The 20,143-nt window shown below is 36.2% G+C and overlaps 2 protein-coding genes across 2 annotated transcripts; both read right to left on the minus strand.

Moving 5' to 3' along the window:
* Window positions 1–3,794: 3,794 nt before the first annotated feature.
* LOC135134621 (uncharacterized) lies at window positions 3,795–6,190 on the minus strand. Its single transcript, XM_064063344.1, has 4 exons — window positions 6,187–6,190; window positions 5,957–6,136; window positions 5,794–5,902; window positions 3,795–5,436 (listed from the first exon to the last, which is right to left on the minus strand). The coding sequence occupies exons 1-4, from the start codon at window positions 6,188–6,190 to the stop codon at window positions 3,795–3,797; spliced, it is 1,935 nt and encodes a 644-aa protein (XP_063919414.1).
* A 163-nt stretch (window positions 6,191–6,353) lies between these two features.
* LOC135134622 (uncharacterized) lies at window positions 6,354–11,495 on the minus strand. Its single transcript, XM_064063345.1, has one exon. It carries the CDS (start codon window positions 11,493–11,495, stop codon window positions 6,354–6,356), a length of 5,142 nt encoding a protein of 1,713 aa, XP_063919415.1.
* Between the last annotated feature and the right edge of the window lie 8,648 nt (window positions 11,496–20,143).

A 20,143-nucleotide genomic window follows, 5' to 3' on the forward strand; every position in this document is an offset into this window, starting at 1 on the left:
GTATAATACCCATACCGAAAAGTGGTGGATTTTTACCTCTACTACCAATATTTGCCGCTTTAGGCGCTCTGGGATCTTTAGGTGGTGGTGCAGCAGCCGTTGCAAAAGCTGTTAACGATGCTAAATCAGCTAAAGAACAGTTGAAAGAAAACCAAAGACACAATCAGAAAATGGAGTCGATAGCTGTAGGAAAGTCAGGGAGTGGATTATATTTGAAACCATATAAAAGAGGATATGGTCTTTTTTTAGCCCCATCAAAATTTCAAAAGAACTCCCGATAAATCTTCCAAAACATGCTCTCACCAACATCGACATTTGCAAATATGTAAAGCGTTTGAAAATTCCTCGCTTCAGAGGAGTTTTTATGAAAGATTCGCTTCCAAATAAAGTGCACCTTAATGAGTGTGGTATATTAAATCTAGACAATAAGGAAGGTTCTGGAACACATTGGACAGCTTATAAAAAAACTCGAAATGAAGCTATATACTTCGATAGTTATGGAGATTTGAGGCCACCTCTTGAACTGATCAAATATTTACAGAGCAACGGTTCCTGTAATATAGTATATAATCATCAAGCTTTACAGACTTTTAAAACTATTAATTGTGGACATTTATGTCTACGATTTCTATATAACTGTTACAAATAAGATTGTTCGAAGTTAGAGCGTTTTAGTTCAATTGATAGTGTCGTTGAAGCAAGTACTACGATGTCGAACGTATTTTCATTGAATGGAAACAGTTCTGTACTTTCGAGCAGATACTATCCACCAATTATCTTGGAAGATTATAACTATGCTTTAGGATTAGAAAGTTTGGTTACTTGGAATTCTTTTCCAAATATCGATAACAATAATAACAAATTTTATTTTTTTACACCAGACAAAAAAGAGCATTATATAGAAATTCCCGAGGGTTCTTATGAGATAGAAGACATTGAGTCGTATTTAAATAAAGAAATCAAAAACTATATGGAACATTATTTTCAATACCAAACTGACGAATACGGAAATAGAATAAAGAAATTTAAAATGTCAACACCAAACTTAATAATCAGAGGAAATAATAATACATTAAAATCGGAAGTTAAATGTACCCTTGATATAAATTTTTCAAGAAAGGATTCCTTAGGAAGTTTATTAGGATTTAAGAACAACATTCTGAAAGCGCATAAAACTCATATATCAGATTTTCCAGCAAAAATTTTAAAAGTGAATGCTCTTTGCGTTTATTGTAATATAGTAACTGGTCCATATAAGAACGGAAATCCCGTTCACGTAATACATCAATTTTTTCCAACAGTACCTCCCGGTTACAAAATAGTGGAGCGACCATTAAATGTTATATATCTACCAATTAATACGAAACAAATAGATGAGATAATCGTTAAAATAACAGATCAAGAAGGAAATATTGTTAGTTTTAGAGGTGAAGAGGTGGGTGTACGTTTGCATCTTAAGAAGCTTACGTGATGGGTTTTATTTTTAATGAAAATCTAAAAAACCGAAATTCGGTATATATAAATAGGACGATGAAAAGAAAATCAGTCAGTCCTTCTACAAGGATCAAACGTTTAACATTAGGGAATCGTAGATTTCTTGAATCTCTAGGATTAACGGTTTTGAAATAATATTTTTATCCAGTATAAAAAACAGCAATGAATTTTGAAATATTAAACGTAAACGAAAAAGCTGCATATGATCATTCAATTTATTATGGAGAAAGACATACCCACTTGCCTTATTCTAACAGTTCATATAACTATGATGATGAAATAAGAATTCCTATTGAACATCAAGATTTATACACTTTTCCTCATTTGAGTACATTGCATATAGAGGGTAAGATTATTGTGAAAAATGAAATCGATGAAATTGTACAGAAACCAGAAATCAAATTTGTAAATAATGGCGTTCTTTTGTTGTTTAATCAAATAAGATATGAAATTGCTGGAGTCGTTGTGGATAGTATTAGAAACCCAGGGTTAGCGTCCACCATGAAAGGATATGTAACGTATAACAGTAATGAAAGCGTAGCTCTAGAGAATGCTGGATGGTTTCCTAAAAAAGATTCGAATATAATTAAAGAAAATGGAACTTTTGAAGTTTCGATTCCATTAAAAATAATTTTTGGCTTTTGCGAAGATTTCAAAAAGGCTATTTTGAATGTAAGACAAGAGCTTGTTTTAGTTCGTTCTAATACCGATGTAAATGCTTTAATTTCTTCAAATGATAAATACAAAATTAAAGTAGAACTTAGTAAAATATGCTGGAAAATGCATCACTTGTCCGTGTCCGATGCCGAAAGGATCGCCTTGATCGATATTGTAAGAAGCAACAGGGAATTGGATATTATGTTTAGAAGTAAAGAATTACATGAATTTGCGCCACCAGTTCAATCGATAACTAATACTTGGACTATTAAAACTTCCTTAGAAAAACCTCAGTACATACTTTTTGCATTGCAACAGGGAAGAAAAAATCAATTGAAGAAAAACTACAGTCAATTTGATCATTGTAATCTGAGAGATGTCAAATTGTATCTTAACGATACCATGTATCCCTACGACAACTTGAATGTTGATTTCACAAATAATCGTTATGCAATTCTCTATGATATGTTTAAAGAGTTCCAGACATCGTTCTTATCCAAAACTAGCGAGCCATTATTCGATAAGGATGAATTTAAAGAAAAGACACCCATAGTAGTAATCGACTGTTCTAAACAAACGGAAGCTTTGAAGAGAGGCCCCGTTACAATTACGTTGTGGTTTGAAACGACCGCAGGTATTCCAGCAGACACCACAGCCTACTGTCTTATTCTTCACGACCGAATGGTAAAATACATTCCTGCACAAGATGTCGTCAGAGTGTTGTGAATAATTTAAAATGTTACTGTATTTAAAATTAATGTATTATGTTTGAGGGGTAAATAAAACTACATATACAACCATTTTTGTGTATTTTATTTATGAGAACCAAAAATTACATCTAAAGTTTTCTTATACTTATAATCATCTAATTTAATTAAGGGCCATCTTGCTTCATCTGGTCCTTCGGTCCATCCTAATGGTAATTCAGGATTAGCTTCGCCTTTGACAATGTTCTTTTTGAGCCAGGTGAAAATTCTTTTGTGCTCCTGATTTTCAGAGGGTTTAGATGTGAAGGAATCGTAATTGATTATCGTTAGAGCCTCAAAGAATGTAGTGAGTGCTTTGTGATTTGCCAAATATGCAGCTCGACACATAAATTCGTCAACACATTGCTCGATCCGTCGATAATTTTTCTGGATATTTTCAACAGGATAGAAGATATCCCCCAGATTCTGCCAGCGATGATCACTTAATAATTTATAAATAAAAGATTTATAAACTAGTGAATTATCAAGGTAGTTGGTGGTTATTAAAAACTCCAAAGAAGCATAATTTAAATTTTCAATGTTGTCTCTTTCACATATATGTAGAAATGCATCAATATAGCTGTCAAGAGATTGTTTCTTTTGTAGGAGTACACATATGTCAAGAGTAAAAAAACCAACTTCATTTTCAGCAATCCATTTAAACACTTCATCCGGTACAATAAATTCTGCTTTTTCAATAATGTAAAGGAACAAATTTAATTTTGTCCTATCATTCGCAGCGGCGCGAAGATAAATTTTATACACATTTTCGGATGCACAAAATGCTTGCAAATCAACAAATTGTCTCAAGTCAGACATTGTAGTAATGTGAAATCACCAACATCGAATAAATCATCAGCTAACTTAAACTGTTTTTATATTATAATTCCCCACTCTTCACATTTCTGGTGGCGAAATATGATATCCCCAAGGTCGCGTATCCGTTGCAAATCTTGTAACAATTCTCTTATCATCATTATGGCTGAGAACTATTTTCTCCTGTTTTATTGTGTAAACAATATGATGTTTTGATTTGATGAGATTTTGGGACTTTTCGTAATTTCGGCTATTAAATAAGCATTCTTTATAATTTTCGAATGTTATTGTTTTAAGTGAAGCTTTCGTACTACCTTTGGATTTCTTAACTACTTTTTTATTAAAATCATCCTTTGCAACTCTATATGCATACATTTTCGATCTGAGACCCACAAATTCTAACATAATCTTACCGTTATTTTCATCTTTCATCAAACCTGGCACTTTTTTATTTTTTTGTTCTATACCATAAACATTATACAAATCATAGTCCGAAGTATCAAACCGATGAGAATCTTTCTTAATATATTCGTATATATCACCTACATGAAATTCGTAAATTAGACTGTCAGTGTCGGTGTAAAGCAACTTTGCATTATTGTTAAATGTTTCCTTAATATAACCATAGTGGAATTCATAGAGAAAAGTTTTAGAAATATCTAAAATACAAAAACCGACATAAATTGGTTTATTTAAAAACACCTCTAATTTACTCATTTCGATGATAGCTGAATCATCATCAAATACAACTGAACTGTGAAAATTTGGTTTAGAAATAAGAGAACGAACTCCCCATCGTCCCTCCCATTTACTGACCAATCGAATATCCCTATGTTTTCGAACATTTTCCATGCATTTACCATAAATAGCATTAATCATTAATTTAAAAAAATCTTTTTCAAAATCGTTCTTCGCTTGCTGTCTAAGCCTTGTATTTAAGTCTATATATTCCTTTAACCACGCAGACTGTTCGAATTTAAGAACACGATGTACACATTTTATTTTCATACCAAATTTTATATACATTTTTAAATTCCTATAATGTATAACATAATTTTTCTTAGGATATAAAGTCAATAACAACTTTTTAAGTTTAGACCTTGAAATGGGAGGTATCATGTGCTCTGGAGCTAAAGGTAAATCGCTATGTATTTCATGCAAATCTACTGGATAATCCAAATCGCATTCAATAATATAACCAGTTGTGGAATTATCAGAAGTATCTAAGATATCTGAAATATTGAAATTTTCTACAAATTCAAATTTCCCATACGGTAAACATTGAGACATTGCCGCTCCGTAAAGGTTATTAACATCAAAATACATTAAATAGGTACTATCTTGTGAAGGATCATATTCGTCTTTATTCATGTACTTATTATTGGCTTTACCGTATCTATTAGAACACTGGGAAACTCCACCTCTAATACCTCTCTCGACAAAAAGGACTTTATCTATATCCGTTAAGAGTTCTAGTTTAATTTTTGTCGTTTTTAACATGGCATCAAATGTTAAGCCTGGTGCAGTATAATAATGTAAGGGATCAAGTTGATAAGTATTTAAACACGTAGTTCGAAATGCTTCGAATACGTCGGATAGAAGAAGCACATCTGTTTTTAAATATAAATCGGAATATTCTCCTAATGTACGAATATTGAAAGTATTCCAAACTTTGATAGCGTGAGAATAATCTTCATCTTTAATATCTTGTTCGTATAAGCGGCTATAAAAATCCTTTTTTTCGGGTAGTTTTGTTTCAAGGAGTTTCTCCCAGGAATTTATATAATCATAAGGAAACACTCCTTTTCTGTTTAACAAATAAAATTCTTCCATATTATTACAATTTGTCTGAGTAATAATTTTTTGTGAATTATCTAAATTGGAAGAAAGCTTGTCTAAACTGTAGGGCATAAATCTGAAAGAATCAATAAATCGTAAACTAACTTTTGTATCATCGACAAATTTAGTAAATGAAATATATCTTTCTTTATTGATCGGAAGCAATTTAATGTCACCTTTTATTGAATTTGAAAGTTCTTTAACAAAAAAATGTGCGTCATATCCACTCATATTATGAAACACCACAGGTATAACACAAATATCTTTATAATTTAAATTACAACTCTGATGTGCAGCACCCCTATACATTCCAGTTAAGTGATTATGATCGCGCACTTTAACGTTATTTTCTGAAAATGTTTTTTTACATATATGACATATTTGTGAGGATTCAAACTGCTCACGTTCTTGTGTAGTTAATTTTTCCATAGAAATAATGTTTTGAAATTTGTTGTTACAAAAATAAGCCTGTGCACGCGGGGTGCCGTGACTTAACTTTGCGCGAAGGACCGAGAATAACTGAGAAGTACCACTAACCTGGAGTATCCTGCTGTAGGTGACAGGGGCCCCTGGTTCTTGGTAGCCTGATGTTGAGAAGTACAACGAGGAACACGCGAGAGGAAAAACCGTTCACTCATGCACCTTTTACGTTCAGTAGCGTACTACTTCCGCTCACTCGCGCGTGCGCCGGAATGGAGCAATTATTGTTCGAACATAACCGCCCACCAAATTTTAACAAAATTTAACGAAAAATTAAACGAAAATTAAAGAGAGTTCCTTATGTACATTATGAGAGTTCACTCAATTCTCCATTGAGAATTGGGTTGGGAGAATCACGAGCTTGTTTACCGGACGCGTATATAAACCGGTCGCGGTTTTCACTGTGGCCACACGGACGACTCCATCGGTTCCAGGATGTACCTCTTGTACGCGTCCTAACGGCCATGAAAGGGGGGTAGTCTCTGCGCCATACAATGCGACAATGGCGCCGGGTTGAATGTTTGGTTGATCCTTATTCCACTTCTGACGTTGGAGTTGAGTATGGAGATACTCCGTAGACCACCTCTTCCAGAACCGCTGATACAGCTGGGAGAGTAGTTGCCACCGACAGGTCCAATTCAAGTTGTCCTCCAAGGGAGCTTCAGGAGGTTGCAATAACGGTCTGCCGACTAAGAAATGTCCAGGGCTTAGGTAATCTACAGCATCTTCGGGGTTAGAGGTGACGGCACATAAGGGACGGCTGTTCAATACCGCCTCAATCTTACAAAATAGCGTGCTGTACTCTTCGAAAGTTAAGAGAGAGGTGCCGATTGATCGATACAAGAGACTCTTTGCGGATTTGATCGCAGCCTCCCATAGGCCGCCAAAATTGGGTGCGGCTGGAGGGTTAAAATGCCATTTTATCTCCAAAGAAGTTAAGGAACTCGTTATCTCAGAGGAGTGCGAACGTAGAAACTGACTCACCTCCCTCAGGTGGCGAGCGGCGCCGAGAAAGTTACGTCCGCAATCAGAGTATATGTCAGAGGGTAGACCACGGCGTGCGGTGAATCTGTTGAGCGAGGCTAAGAAGGCTTTCGTGGAGAGTTCCGAGACCATTTCTAAATGGACCGCTTTCGTAGACATACATATGAATAAACAGAGATACCCTTTGTATGTGTGGGCCTTACGTCGACGACTTTCCCTGACCGTGAAGGGTCCGGCAAAGTCAATGCCAACAGAGGAAAACGGTTTGCTAGGTTGAACTCGAGCTGGTGGTAGATCAGCCATGAAGGGAAATACAGGTTTCGATTTAAACTTAAAACAGCGAATGCAGCGAAAAATGCGCTGCCGTAGGAGGGATCGAATCGATATTATCCAGAACTTCTGCTGTATAAGCGTCTGCACGCTTCTAGGTCCAGCGTGGCAAGCGTACAGATGATAGTAGTCGCAAATTAAAGCCGAGAGATGAGCTTTCTGAGGTAAAAGCAGAGGGTGTTTCGCATCTAGGGGCAGGGCGGAGTGTCGTAGCCGTCCGCCCACCCTAACTATACCCATTGCATCCAAGAATGGGAACAGCTTCCTTAATGGAGTTGTGGTGTGACCTTTGGAACGCAACTCTTCTATAAGCAGAGGAAAATGGTTTTGCTGTGTGAGACGCACAAGCGATAAGGTCGAGTATCGCATCTCTTCGCTTGAGAGTGGACCCTTCATCTCGGGACATCTTATTCGGAGTAGCCATCGGCGAATAAATGCGAAAGCGCGTTGTAGTCTACTAAATGAAGAAAATCGTGACACAACTTCATACAGAGGATTTTCTGGGTCGGCTTGGATGCGCAAAACTATAGGATCGTTTTTACGCTCAGGGAGCTCTTCGGGTGCGACATAATTATCGCCTCTTACGGGCCACTTGGACGGCGGATTCTGCATAAAATCTGGTCCATTCCACCAGGAATGACAATCCATGATCTCTTCGGGAAATAATCCTCGAGACGCAAAGTCGGCTGAATTTTGATTCGACACTGTGTGTGCCCATTGGTGAAGAGATGTATGCTCTAATATGCGAACTACACGATTGGCCACGTAGGTTTTGAGAAGATGAGGAGAGGTGTGGAGCCATGCAAGGACAATCTGAGAATCGGTATAGAGATGAACATTTTCAAATCTTACGGCTTTAAGAGATTTAATCACATCACGAAGTAGTCTTGATAATAACAATGCTCCACAGAGTTCCAATCGAGGAATAGTCAATGTCTTGAGGGGTGCCACTTTGTTCTTGGCCTTCAAAAGATGATTGCTGCAAGTGCTACTGGAATCATACGCATGTAAATAGATGCAAGCGGAGTATCCTTTAGAGGAAGCGTCCGAGAATCCCACCAAGAGCAAACGTGGCAAACTTTGGAGAATGTATCGAGGAATTTTAAGTGCGCGTAGACACCGCATTTGAGAAGAAAACCTTCCCCAAGCCTCCGATAGGGAAGGCGGCAGGATATCATCATAGCCCACTTTAGAGATCCATATCTGTTGCAGAAAATGCTTAGCCCAAAATACAATTGGAGACAACCACCCCATGGGATCAAAGACTCGAGCGATATAAGAAAGAACAGTGCGCTTGGTAACTTGAGAATCAAATTCTTGTACATAATAGGTGAAAGTATCAGACCGAGGATCCCACCGTAATCCAAGAATCTTAATAGAAGGATCGTCACTTGAGAAATTCAACGGAGATTCACGATGCTGTTCTGGAACATGATCTAGAGCAATTGGATCATTACTAGCCCATTTTCTCAGCTGGAAACCGCCACGAGTGAGTAGGTTTGCGAGTTGTAACTGTAGCGACTTCGCTTCCTCAACTGTAGAGGCACCATGCGCAATATCGTCCACATAGGTGCTTTCTGTGATAGCTTGTACTGCCAATGGGAACTCATGCCCTTCGTCCTCGACGAGCTGGAGAAGGACACGTTGAGCAAGATATGCTGATGGTGCTAAACCATATGTCACTGTTTTTAACTCATACTCCTGCACATTAGAAGCGGGATCTGGCCTCCAGAATATGTGCTGGAGATAACGTTGCTTTGGATTCAACCAAATCTGTCTATACATCTGTCGAATATCCGCTGTGACTGCTATAGCATGAAGGCGAAAATTCATGAGAATGTGGCTCAAATCCTTTTGTAGCTTAGGACCGGGCAGAAGTTGCTGATTAAGCGTTGTCCCGTTTGAGTCAGGGGAGGATCCGTTAAACACAACTCGCACTTTGGTAGTTGAACTAGTTTCCTTTTGAACACAATGATGAGGCATTACGTACATGGAAGGTTGTGCGGCTAGTTGCATATGTCCGAGATCGCGGTATTCTTGGAGAAAAGTAATATAAGCAGCGTTGAGTTGGGGACGCCGAGACATTCGAGCTTCCATTTTGAGATAAGTGTTCAGAGTTGTCTCTCGGTTGCTGAGAAGCGGCGAGCGCTGCTCACGGACTGGCATTGATACCACATATCTGCCTGAGCGATCGCGATAGTGCGTGTCCTTGAAATGAGCTTGACAAAAGTCATCTTCAGGATTGGAGACTGAAAGGTTATCAGCGAGAGTCTCAGTTTCCCAAAAATTACGAACGGTATCATCAAGAGAATCGGTGCATGTGAGAAGAGAACACAAGGGGGAATTTGTTGAAGATGAAATCGAGCCTATAATTATCCATCCAAAGATTGTGTCAATGGCAGAGGGTTGTCCTTGAATAACATTAGGCTGCGTATTACATAAAATGTGAGGATATAGATCTGCTCCAATTAAGAATTCAACTCGAGCAGCTTGATGGAAGTTTTCATCAGCTAACGTTAGATGACTGAACTGATCCTTAATGTGAGAAGGTAACGTCTGACTAGGAAATTTATTAGGAATATCCGAAAGTACAACAGCGTGAACGTTTACGACATCAGCATGAGTTCTAGAGCGTAGAGTGGTACGAATGAGACCTTGAGTTCTGACAGGAAAACTGGCGATGCCAGTAACTTCAATGGGAGATCTGCTTCTTTTTAATCCCAAATGTTGCGCCGTTGATGAAGTAATCACTGATACTTGAGAGCCGGGATCAACCACAGCTCTTATCTTGTGATAATCTCCATTACAGTCTTGGATCTGGGCTGTCACAGTCGCTAGTAAAACAGTGTTGCGCTCCGCTGAGGTCTTGCACGAAAACACAACGGGAGATTTTCTTTCCTCTACAGAGGGAGAAGTACTAGTTTCGGAGGTATCCGCCTTGGACTCCTGGTGTAACACGGAGTGATGCTTGTTGCTGTGACAAATACGAGAAGTTTTACGAGATTGACATTCATTTCGATTATGAGCACCCAAACAGTTGAAACATCGTCTCAATCTCTTCAACGTATCATATTTCTGTTCATTTGTTTTCTGGAGAAATTCGCTGCATGCCGGAAAGGGATGTGAACCTTTGCAGAGCACGCACGGGACAGAGCACGTATAGGGGGCATCGGATTTGGCATTTGTCATGAGTGAAGCACGGAATGACTTAACTGATAGAGATTTACATTTCGGTGATTTTGTGTCCTGAGAGAGAAGTTCGTACGTTCGATTCTGATCCGTTATGAAATCAATTAACGCCTGATAGCTGGGAACGGAATTTGAACTTTGCCTATTCTCAAAAGCTTTTCTAGATACAGGATCCAAATTTGCAAACGATAATTGAAACAGCAAAAAATCACCAAGGTCTTGAAGATTCAAAGCCTTAAGAGCATTAATGGAATTCGAATGAATATTCAAAAAATGTCTCAAACTGCTAGAACTTGGGGATGATAAAGGAGTAAAACCTAGAATTTGATTGACGCAGTGAGTCGCCAACCGTCTTTTATTCTGGTAGCGAAGTTGCAATGCCTCATACGCCAGTGCGTAATTTTCGGGGGTTAGATGAAAATTGGCAATGACTGTTAATGCGTCATCTCGCAGATAAGAGCGCAAATACTGGAATTTTTCAGCTTCTGATAACGCATCGTTTTTGTGGACAACCGAATCGAACAGTGAGAAAAACGCCGACCATTCTTCGATGCGACCGGTGAACGTAGGGATATTTATTCTGGGCAAATGCTGGTTGCTGTTGGCGACCGAATTACTGCTGGTTTGCTGCGGAGGTTGTGTCTTCACCAGGTCTAAATAACGACCACGTGTGTTAAATACTAAATCATCGAAAGCTGTTTGCACCTTACAGACTTCGAGAGCATGGCGATTATCCAATAAATCTGCATTTAGCTGAATAATTGCATTCTGAGTCTTATCCATTTCTATCTCAATAACCTCTAGTTTTTCGTACCGAGGCTTGAACTGAAGAGCTGTATCAACGGTGGTTCTCTTCACGGAGTCATAACAGTTTTGAACTTGAGCAAATAACTTTTCCCGTGTAGATTTCAGTACGGCGAGCTTCTTAATTTGAGATTGCAACACTTCTTCGTTAGTCATTGCGGCGATACGCGATAAAGCGTCGACCGAGAAACCGATAAATGTGAGGTTATGATCCGGCTCCGATTAGGACCAAATGTGCACGCGGGGTGCCGTGACTTAACTTTGCGCGAAGGACCGAGAATAACTGAGAAGTACCACTAACCTGGAGTATCCTGCTGTAGGTGACAGGGGCCCCTGGTTCTTGGTAGCCTGATGTTGAGAAGTACAACGAGGAACACGCGAGAGGAAAAACCGTTCACTCATGCACCTTTTACGTTCAGTAGCGTACTACTTCCGCTCACTCGCGCGTGCGCCGGAATGGAGCAATTATTGTTCGAACAGAGCCAATTGATTTAACTCTTGAACAAACCATTGGATGCAATCTTTACCTCGATACAAACGAAATCTGGAAAGAGAATTATCATATGAACAGTGAAAATAGTATGCAACACTGTATGCAACATGTTTTTGATAAGGATTGGTTTTACAAGTAGTGGACATGTGGTCTTTTGAATAATCAAGAAGAATACTCTCGAGATCTGCATATATAGTAAAAGGTACTTTTTCTTGATATCTATAATTTTGAAAATACAAATAATTTTCGTTTTCTGATGGCAGTCTTATGGAATATTTATTAATACTCTGACATGTAGTTTTATGTTTTTGGAGTAATTCCTCTGTAGTGAAATGATTTAAACACCTTTCGCATATATAAAATTTACATTTATGGAGGGAAAGTTGCTTAGCTAAAAGAGCTGACAAATTTTTGATCCATACGAAATGATAGAGCAATTGACGATCTTCAAAGTGATCATTGTCGTTTTTTGTATTTTGTATTTGTGTTTCAGCAGGTAGCATAAGCAAATTAATTACTTTATTAGAATTTAAAAACCTTGTGCTTAAACGACAAGGTAAAACTTTTTTCTCCTCGATGCAGTACAAATTAATTGCAAGATTGTTGAGTTCTTCAAATTTTTGAATGTCTTTAATTGTGATTGGAAAGTCTAAATTATCATATTTCAACACATTTTTGAAGTGTGGATACGACGATTTTCGATGTGAATTTTTATCGGTAGGGAATAAAGCTGAAACTATTGCCCATAGAAAACAATATTCATCATCATTTTGGACATTAATTATTGCATGTTTTTTTTTAATGCAAGCTGGTGTGGACACGAAAGTTGAGTAACCAAATTTGATTGGATCATATTTATTTATGTTAATTTTCAATCCTAAAATCTCATACAACGCCCAACCGGAGTCCTTTTCCGCAAATTCTTCTAATTTCTTCATTATCTTATCAACAACGTTCTCTTCGTACCATTGCTTTAAATCTGTATATGCATCAATGTGCTGATTTTTTGTGGAGAATGTTTTAACGTCTGTTTCACCAGAGTGCGGTTTAATGAAATTTGCCGAAAAAATTACATTTACTTTTAGCATCGTGTTTTTTAGCTCTTTTCTAATTCTAAACATAAAGCATTTAAAAGATTGTCGAAAAAACTGAAGAGGATCTTTAATGTGATGATTAATTATAAATCCTGTACGAATCCTTTGTTCAGAACAAGATTCTATGTCTTGCCAGGTTACGTTTGCCGTAGGTTTAAATTTGTCTCTTTTAAAATAACCTTCTCCAATTTTTAGAGACAAATGTTTTTTCTTATTCAAAAGCTTGAAACGGTAAAATTTTAAATAAGCTAGACTTGTTTCTAAGGAATTAGCATTTTCTAAAATATTTTCTCGATGTATTTTACATCTAAGTGCTTTTCTAATTATTCTAATGCTGGTATATATATATATACTAAAAAATTTTTAATTTCTTCGATTGTTTTGATTTTACTAATATATTCATGAATTAGCTTAAGCGAGCCTTTACATATAGCCGTCACTGTTTCCTGCGGATGCATTTCTTTTTTTTTTTTTTGCTGTCGAACTTGTTTATCACAGTAGAAAGAAGAGCACTATTATTTTTTTTTTATTTTTCTGTGGAATACCTTCTTATTCATATGTGAACGAAATTTCCGATTGTAACACACAACTCAACAAATTTAATAAAAATCAGCGAAAAATGAGACGCGTATTTTTGCAAGCTCAGAAAAACAACTAAATTATCAACTTCAGCATAATTAGGAAAATGTATTCTGTAGTAAAAGTGGAGGAAAATAGCAAGAGTGGGGATTGATAATGTGTATAAATTGAAGATCACCCGCAAGAGTTATAACAGTCCTCAACAAATTGAAGATCACACTCAGTCCTCAACACTTAAGAAAAATATATATAAACAACAAAATGGGTAAGCTTGTCTTTATTACTATTAAATAAAAATCCTAATTGTTTTTTCTTTTTTTTAGAGCAATTTGTCATATGCCCGTTTGACAGAAGCCATAGGCTTCTTGAGGGCCGATTGAAGCGCCATATTTTTAATTGTCATCGTGAGGCCTGGGAGCGGGAGAGATGTCTCCGTGAGGCTGCTTCCAGAGCATCCCATCCGCCGCCATCACCACCACCACGACCACCACCACCACCGCCAATAATAGAATGCCCAGACAACTGGGATAATGAAATTAGTCAAACCTACGTCCCCTCCATGAGTAGGGAGCTGCTGCTGGACAGAACGGCAATCAATAATTATAAGTCAGTTTTTAGAAGAAAATAATAAAATAATTATAGTAATTTCTTTCGGTCCGTTTATCGCTACCACCCTACCATGACTTACCACCTCTACAAGCTTGCTATTCGAGTGTGTGTATACAAGAACATAACTAGTCTAAAATGTTTCTGCCTATCAACGTGATGGTATTATTAAGTGCGCTTGTTGAAAACAACTTATATATCTATACCACGCCAAACATAACTCTCCTGTATATTCAGACGTATGAAAAGGAATGTTGGGAAAAAATGACTCCGATCAATATAATCGAAACCAGTTATCATCTCTTCTATGCGAAAAATATCACAACGCAAAATTATTTGGCTTACAAGATAAAAACAGAACAAGGAAATCGACAATTTTCTCAATGGTTAATAATCGAAAATATTAACAGTAGTAACAATTCAAAGGAAATCTTTGATTTTTGTTTAAGAAACGATCATGTGTGGTCTGCTTCACTTTTTCTCATATTCTCGATAATGACCGTAATAGTAGCATGCTGGGATTTGGCGAGCCGTTAGTGCTAATTGTGGTGGTGGTGGTGGTGGTGGTGGTGCTGTTGAATACATATATAGGTTACCTCGCAACAACAAAGTACTCATTCTATCCAAACAATGTTAGGCTTAAACTGCACACTTATTTTATCGACCATTTTAATACAGAAAGATTTTTATTTATTCACTGATAGCAATGTTACAGATGTATATTTGCAAACTCTGGTTAGAAATAAAGAATGTACTTGTAGAAAAATGATAGAAATTAAAGATGGACATGATCAGTTAGTTATGTTTTATTCAAAAAATGTATCCGTTTCCAACCAACTGCAGTATCGACTAGAATTTGTCTTCAAAAACAGAAGCCGATGCAAGTCACCAAATATCACCACTATTAACGATTACAGTGGATACAAAAGTTCTAGCGGTGAAAATGCTACACAATATTGTCTGGCAAAACCCTGGATCTGGATATTTACTTCTGCAGGAGCAATTATTTTTGTAATTATATTTTGTGTGTTACTTTATTTAGTGTTAATATGTTTCACTCATTGTAGCAAACCCAATAATCCAACAAATGTTTGAAAATCTATGAATGTGCGGATTCAATAAAACAATTATTTACATTTATTAGTTTTATTTCACATATATCCTATCATTTTTTTCTAACAGCATCAGCACTACGATTTAACCCAACAATAAATTATTTAATATTTTTCAAATTATTAGCAGCACGACAGGAATCATCGTGATCTACCACTACAGTATATGCTGACATGACTAAATTGTTTGGTTCAAATCGTACTTCCTTTTTCGCAATTCTTTTCTTATATTTGGTGATGCGATCTTTTTTTTCAACATTGTCGAAATTCACATCTGTTAATTTCCATTCAACAAGTACTGGATTTACTCCACTTGAAAAATACATTGCCACTTTGCATATCGTTAAATCGAAAGATTTGAGAATTCTTAGTATTCTGGCTTCCAAGGAAATTTGAGGACGAGGTTCAATAAAAATAAGGTTAAATAGAAAACCTTCAAAATTCAAATAACAGCAAGGCCATTTGGATTGATAAACGTAAGTAGAGATTCGGTTAGCTTGGCAGTTATCCTTAGACCATTCTTCTATATTTTCATTTTTTTCTATATAAATATCAATGTCCGTATATGAAGAGGTTCGGTTCAATAGAAATGCGGCACATCCACCAGCCATGAATTTTCTGCACAATGGAAATTTTTGTCGTAACAAACTTTCGATTGCTTGAATGATACGACGTTTCTCTTCATTCAATGAATCTATATCAAAATCGCGAGAAACCAAAATACTCTCTTTCAGTGGAAACATATCTGATGTGTGAACTGAACTGATAAATTTATAGAACACCAATACGTCTTATATACATGTGCTTCATCACAGTGAGGCTTGGATTGCTGAATTGCAATTCACACGGAAATAGTTTTTTCATGACCTTGAACTCTTAATTTCCGAGAAGAGCACGTGTTCAAAAATTGCTGAATTGCATTTCTCACGGAAATAGTCGTTTTCATCACCTTGAACCCCTAAATTCTGAGAAAAGCACGTGTTATTGAAATTGCTGATTTGTTTGTCTCATGAGAACTGCTAAATTGCATTTCTCACGGGAAGAGTTTTTCATGACCTTGAAGTCTAGCAGTCTTTTAGATGTCCATATATGGACATAATAAATTGCTGATTTGGCATTTCACCCCTCTTTCTAAAATTATTTTTTCATTACTCTGCATTTTTTTTTCCTATATATTTTGTATGGAGACACATAATTGTCATTATTAGTTCTTCAGTGTTTGTAAGTGATCGTGAAAGTAAAGTGAAAGTTTGTAAGTGAAAGAAGATGAAGCATTCAGTAAACTCGAAAAAAATAAATATCATTCAGGATATTGTAATTCAGGTAGGTTTTTTTTATTATTTATTTGTTTAATATTTTTTACAATATTAGAAGACAACACAATTCAGACAGGTCTTTTGGTTTTTTGCTAAATGTTTTTTATTTTTAATATTTTACATATACATTTTTTTTTTTAATTTTGTATATTCATAAATGTTGAAATGTTTATAAGTCTGTATTTTGTTTGACAGCCCGTCATGCCGAAAATGAGGAAACTGGCCGATTTAACGGCCGAGGAATTGGATGAAATAAAATCCATTCGGCAAGAAGCGTCCACTTCCAAGGCCATAGAATTAAGGGAAGAGCCTTCAGAGACGCCCTCCCAGCTGTCCATTGCACTGGACGAGTCATGCGTTTCTTTAACGCCCTCATTATTTGAGGGTTTGGAAACGCAAGGCAAAAATATGGGTATACTTCGTCAAGTCTGTGGCGTGACGAAGGAACAAGAAGAAGGGCAGCAGGAGGAGGAGCAGCAAACGGAGCAGCAACAACAACAGCGAGAAGAGCAGGAGCAGCAGGAAGAGGAGGAACAGGCTTGCCGAACACCGCCATTGATACTTCGAACGGAGGAGGAGAGCGAGGAAGAGTTCCAGGCACCATCCACGGCGTCGGAGCTGCTGTCGTCCTTCCGTTGGAAGTGTCGGGCGGCGGAACAAATTCAAAAGGTGCGCCGTAGTGACCTGTTACGCAAAAAGGCCAAATATGAAAAAGACGTAAAAAGATATTTCAACAAAGTTTGCGAATTTCAGAGACTATTGGCAGAACGAAAAACGCAACTCGCGGAAGTGAACAAACAACTAATCCAGTGTGAAAGTAGTGCGAAAGGGGTGAAAGAATTGATGAACAAAATAAATTTAGTGTAGTAATAGCAGGTAGTAGTAGTAGTAGTTGTTGTTGTTGTTGTAGTGATAAGTATGTATATAGTAGTAGTATAAAATTTTGCTTTGTAGAATTAAGTGTGTGTAGGCCAGTAGTTTAGATAATTAGATGTTTGTAGCAGTAATATAGATATTGGTAGTAGTAGTAGTAGTTGTAATAGTAGTGCTCGTAGTAGTAGTCGTAGTATTATATTATTAATAAATCATATGAATATCCCATTTCGCTTTTTTTTTTTTTTTTTTTAAGTCCTGCATGTTAGGCTTATTCGAATCCTCTTTAGATGGTCTTTTTTTCGACCTGAAAAAAGTTTTTCGTAGCGACCTCGAAAAAACTAAAAATGGCTCCTGTATCAAGGTTGACGTGGACAGAATCGATTTTTTTGAGCAAACTTATCCGTTCGTTCCAGAAGAAGGTTTTGATGTATACAACCGATACCCTATCTCTTACCGTTTGGGCACTAGAAACTTTTGCCCTTTTCTAACTCAATTTCAACTTTTTTCGAAATTTTTTTTGCTCAACGTGTGTCTTAATTCTTTTAGCTTTTTTCCGTTCCCTTGTACCGACATGCTACCTCTTACCCCTTTGGAGCTATAAGGTTTTTTCGTTATTACTACTAAACGGTAGATGAAAATACTTTTTTTGCTACGTAGACCTATAGACCGTTTATTCGGAAATATTTTGATACAAAAATATATTTTTTAAGTTTTACCGTTTGGGCGCCACAAACTTTTGCCCTTTTCACAGTCATGTCAAAAGTTAGCGAAAAACCGTTGACGGCTGTCGATATTATTTGTTTTTGTCAATCTTTTTTGCCCTATACACGAACCTCCTATCTCTTACCATTTTCGAGTAACAAAAATTTTTTCTATTTAAACGGTAGATACACCTATGAGTCATAATCATTTTTACACACGATTAGATAGTACTTCATGAATATGCATTTGTTTTTGTGGAAAAACAAACTTTTCAAAATTTGAATTTTTTTTTTGAGATTTTTTTTATTTCAATTTTTCTTTGGATTCTTTGAATTTTTTTAATTTTTTTTTTCACCAAAACTTCTAATTTACTTTCCTACTGCTCAAGGAAAGCTTTTTTTCGAATTTTGACAACCTTTTTTGACAAAAATTGTTGCGCCCCAAACTCAAATTTTCACATATTTAATTATATGGACCTATCGATTATTCATCCGAAAATAATTTGACACAAAAAACAAATTTTTAACTAATTCCGTCTGGTCACCACAAACTTTTGCCCTTTTCTCCGAAATGCTAAACTCAAACTAAAAACCGTCAAGATAGGTGCATGTGTTTCGTCTTTTAGAAACTTTTTTGTTCTTTGCACGAACCTCCTATCTCTTACCGTTTTCGAGTTAAACATTTTTTTTATATTTAAACAATTATTACACCCCTTACCCTCATTTATTTTTACACAAATTGTGTCATTAGTTTATAGAGATGCGTTTTTTTTTTTTTTGTAAACAAACTTTCTGCTTTTTGGCACCCTGAAGCGATAATTCCTTATTTTTAAATATTTCCGAATACGTCCCTGTCTAATGAGAAAATAACGTGTGGTTCCGAAGGAATCTGCTGATGCGAAAGAATATTGTTATAATGACGGACGACGACGCGTTTCGGTTTACAAATTTTAAGGTGAAAATATTCGTAATTATATCGGAAAATAAGTGGTTTTGTTGCTTTGTTTTGGACACTAAATGGTGGTTTTTGTGATATGTGTGTATATGCATGTTTTCGAGAAAGAACGGATAATTTTACTGTCTGTTTTCGACGATGTAAGTGACATTTTTTAATTTTAAACAACACACTCTCGCCTTCCGACATTTGATATTTTATTCTAATAATTACGGACGTGTTTCGCATCATTATTTTTACGTTAGATTGATCCGTAATTATTTGTAATGTACAAGATTCCGAGTGCAAATAAGCTTAAATCAACAGAAACTTGCTTCGGACAGCTGAAATTTTATTTTAAATTATTACGGGCGTGGTTAGGTTTATTATTTGTCGTTTGGGTAAAAGTTTATGTAGTCTGGGCCTATTTTCGACCCAAAACAAATAATTTTTTTGTCTGTTATGAATAACCTAAGTAACCATTTATTTATTACGAAAATAAACGGAATTTTGTCGGAAGAAACACGGCTTTTATTCGTGACGGTTAATCGCAATTAAATAATTTTATATGGGACTGGTGAAAATAACACACCAAACGATATAAACAATATTTATTACAATATAATAATATAATTTGAATTATTCCAATTTTCGAAGAAGTTATTTAACTGATTTTCTTTGTTGAATAATTTTCAATTGTGAATCTAACTTTTCGATTGTTTCTCTAAATTTTCGCTTCTTCTCCATCATTTTTTCGATTAACGGTTTTATTTGTACCTTATTTCGAAACGTTCCACATTCATTTGAAATCTTCTAACATCATATAACCAAGTATTAATTCGGTTTTCTTTATCATTTATTAAGAAAATAACAGGTATATTATCGAAGCACACACGTCTTTTATTCATGACGATTCACCATAAAATAATATTTTGTACGAGGATGGTGAAATAAAACACAGTAAGTGATTAATTATAATTTATTAAAATCATTAATTCTACAGCTTAAGATTATTAAGTCCTTTTCTTATTTCATACAACTTAATTGCTTCTTTTATGGAACGAATACGTTCCAAATGTAAATCTAATCTCCG

This window comes from Zophobas morio, unplaced genomic scaffold (genome assembly GCF_036711695.1).
Source record: "Zophobas morio isolate AGI-343-1 ecotype UQ-CSIRO unplaced genomic scaffold, CSIRO_AGI_Zmor_V1 ptg000023l, whole genome shotgun sequence".
NCBI classification, from domain to species: domain Eukaryota; kingdom Metazoa; phylum Arthropoda; class Insecta; order Coleoptera; family Tenebrionidae; genus Zophobas; species Zophobas morio.